Source organism: Eriocheir sinensis, chromosome 18, assembly GCF_024679095.1.
Source record: "Eriocheir sinensis breed Jianghai 21 chromosome 18, ASM2467909v1, whole genome shotgun sequence".
NCBI lineage: Eukaryota > Metazoa > Arthropoda > Malacostraca > Decapoda > Varunidae > Eriocheir > Eriocheir sinensis.
Window position 1 is genome coordinate 6498099 of NC_066526.1, and position 3706 is coordinate 6501804.

General features: G+C 44.8%; 1 protein-coding gene across 1 annotated transcript in view; it reads left to right on the forward strand.

Annotated features, from left to right (window-relative positions):
- Positions 1–1145: 1145 nt before the first annotated feature.
- Positions 1146–3706, forward strand: part of LOC127000260 (thioredoxin-2-like) — a 28420-nt gene continuing 25859 nt past the window's right edge. The window contains exon 1 of the mRNA XM_050863711.1: positions 1146–1323. Coding sequence (XP_050719668.1) covers positions 1300–1323 — 24 coding nt within the window. The 5' untranslated portion in view covers positions 1146–1299. The remainder of the gene's footprint in view (positions 1324–3706) is intronic.

The window sequence follows — 3706 nt, forward strand, 5'->3', positions numbered from 1 at the left end:
TTCTGGTGAGCACCGCCTCGCTAAGGGTACACTAGTCCTAATGAAATACAAGTTATGACATCATGTTACACCTTCCCAGAACAAGTTTAAAGCTGCTGCATACCACCATTCTCTCTCTGAATTTAGTTTAATGGGTGTGGTGTCATCTGCTATCCGGTATCGTAAGACATCCCATCCTTAATGTCACATCGCGGAACCCATGCAATCTTTAATTACTATCACAGAGTAAGTAAGTAAAGCATCTAAGTGTAAAAAAAGTACCAAGGAGGTCCTAAAAAGCGATGCAAAGCGGAACAGGCCACAAGAAGAAGAAGAGTGATTGTTGGTATCCTGATACATACATACGTCATCATTTGCTTTCATAATAATATAAATAAACTTGGGTGGGACAGATCCCGACAAACAGTCGACAAAAAGACACGGTACCGGTGTGGGTCATGAGACATCCCAAGATCGTGAGACATCCCATCCTAAATACATACATGAATAATATTTCGACACGGTACCGTGTCTTTTGTCGACTGCTTGTCGGGATCTGACCCACCCAAGTTTATTTATACTATTCCGACACCCTCAGCCCCGTTGTTGGGCCTCCTTGAAAGAATTGGGTATATCTCTACCAGCCGTCTGGGGGGTTGCGCGGCATGCACCGCCTTCCTCCATTGGGGTATATCCCCAACGAAATACAAAAAAAAAAAAAAAAAAAAAAACTATGACAAAGCAAATGATGACGTATGGATATCAACAATCACTCTTCTTCTTGTGACCTGTTCCGCTTTTAATCGCTTTTTAGGACCTCCATAGTACTTTTTTTTTACACTTAGATGCTTCATTTAGTTATTCGATGTGATAGTAAAGATCGGGTTCCGCGATGCGAAATTAAGGATGGAATGTCTTACGATACGGGATGACAGATGACACCACACCGTGTCGAAATTCATGTATGTATTCAGGATGGGATGTCTCACGATCGTGGGATGTCTCATGACACCACAGTGATCATTTACTTAATTTGTCATTTGCTTCCTCTGTATCCCCTGCCACCTCACCAAGTAGACTCGAGGATTTCTTCTGAATTATTAAAGCAAATTCCTGAGCGACCTTCTGCTGCACGCCTAAAGGCCGCGGCGCCTGGCAACCCTGGCGGGCCATGAGTCAACAGTCCCCGCACCGCAGCCCCGGCCCGCCTCACACCCTGCCGCCCGCCACCCGCACCAGCTCCTCGTGCCGCCCCAGGACTGCCCGCCCCGCCGCTAACACCTACTGGAGGAGGGTTCCCGTGCACCGTGACAGGTCATCATGGTTTATCAAGTGAAGGATCAGGTGTGTGGCCCTTTTCTGCTTCATCACGGCAGCCGCCCGGCCCGTGTGTGTGTGAGTGTGTGTCCCCACAGCGGGTGTCATCCTCGCCGGGGCTGTGCACAAATTTTCCGCTTCCCGTTTTAACCCTCTCCGCCATAGGCTACTGCTGTTTGTTGGGTCATTTTCAGTGCCAACACGACACATACACACCAGAGAACACTTTCTGCCATTGTATGCCGATGCATGGTTATTAAAATTAATAAATGTGGCAGTTTCTTTAAAGAAGTCTATTACGTTGACACGTTATTTTTCATTCACTACTACTGTACATGATTGTCATGCCCAAGCCTGACAGTTCTTACCAGTCTCGTGGTGTAGATCTTATCAGTCTCAATATTTATACAGGCCCCATTAATCAGTGGTGCCACAAGGCTCAGTCTTAGGCAGGGTTGTTGATTTTTTGGTAAATATGAAGATTCACTTCACCTCCAATGTTGCCCCCACGAGAATAACAACCTTTCCAAGGTATATCACATAATGTACTTCTCTAGTTTTACTGGCACATCATACATATGGGGGGAATCCTGCCCCCCTTGGTTAGGAGGGGTAGCGAAGTCCCCCTGTTAGAGGTTAGAGTAGTTTAAATATGCTACCCCACCCAAAAAACCCGATTTCCTACGAGTCCCCCAAGATTGTTAGGGGAAGGGGATTAGGCCTTTTTCTTTACTTTTAAGTACTTGCATATATTATGATTGAGGGAGCGTATATTATGGTTGAGGGACATGTATTTCGTCCCTTAACTGTAATATGGAGATGTAATATCGTATTTTGGAGGTGCAGAGTCAAACTCCACAATTATCATTTTTTTTTTTTTAGATAAAAAGAATCAGATTTTTTTTTATTTAAATCAGATTTTTTTTATTATTATTTTTTAATCAATGAAAATAATGAAATGAATGTAAACCTCTATATTCTCTACATTAGTTTAAGACATGTTAAAGTATTCTTGCATCATGTTTCATCATCATAACTAGCCTGGCTGGCTGTGTGAGTCAGTCCTAAGACTGGCCAGCTGCATCCAGCCAGCCACTGGCCAGGACCACACCAGAACTCTGTCTAGTCTCTTAGCAGTTTAACCAGATCATGTCATGTTTTGGACATGTCCTGACTGAAATTGCACTAAGAAAAGTTACAGCAGCGTCAAATGAAAGTATCAGAAATGGTTGTGGATGATCCATGTAGCTATATATGTGAAGTGATGCTTTGAAAAACAGGGGTATATATGTATTTCAAATATTTTGTTTACTGGCACTTCCTATGTTTGGTGATTTTTCTCCCTTCTAATAGCTTTTCTTTAGTTCATTTGAGTGTTTGGAGGGGCCCATGACTACCCACATGCAGTCCTGATAATTGCCCATCAACCCAGACTCCAGCGAAACTCTCTAAAGAGGATCAATTGAAGCTCCAAAGGGGGGAGGATGAGCCAAGTAGGATGGCGGCACTATAAAACAGTTGCCTGTGCCACCAATTGGCTGGGACCAACCAAAAGAGTAAAGAACGGGGCATACGCTATAGCTGAACCTGGCCGCGGTGCTCATCCCTGTAGCATTGGCCCTTGAACCTGTCTGTGGTGGGAAGAACCCATCACCCCGGGACAGGGCCAGTGTGACATCTGGGTTACCACAGTTTACCATCCCCAGATTTCCCCAGGTACCCATTTATCGACCATCCTGATAGGGAGGATGAACAGCTGAGTGAGCAGCACGCTGACTGCCCAGGTTGGGATTCGAACGCGGGGCTGCGGATTCATACCTAGGCACGCTAACCACTAGTGACGACCATGGAGACATAAAAAAAAAAAGATCCAGGGGGTGAGAAACTTGGTATTTGAGGACTGAGTTAAGCATCTAATGCAGTCTATGTCAACAAGATGAGAAAACAATTAGAACAAACAAATGTAGGTGGTATGGGTAGGCGTTGGCTGGGTGGTTAGCGTGTGGACCCTAAATTCAACGAGTTCTGGACGACACAGGTTTGAATCCGCCCGCTACCACCTGGGATTTTTCAGTCACCGCTGAGTGGCCTAAGACTACCCACATGCTATCCTGAAGATCACCCATCAACCCGGACTCTAGAAGAACCGTCCAAGTGAATCAAGAATGAGTTTCAGTGGGCAGCATGAGCCAAGAATAAATGGCGCCACTGTAAAAATTGCCTGTGCCATGACAGACTTGGGCTGACCACCAGGTTCCTGAAGAAAGCCTACCAGCACTATAGACTAACACTATAAAAAAAAAATGAAGTTGCTAACCCATGGTTGTACTGTACACACTCTAAATGTTTTGGCTCATGATTTGGAAATTGGTTACATAGAAGAACATGTGGTTCATGTTGTAAAGTACCT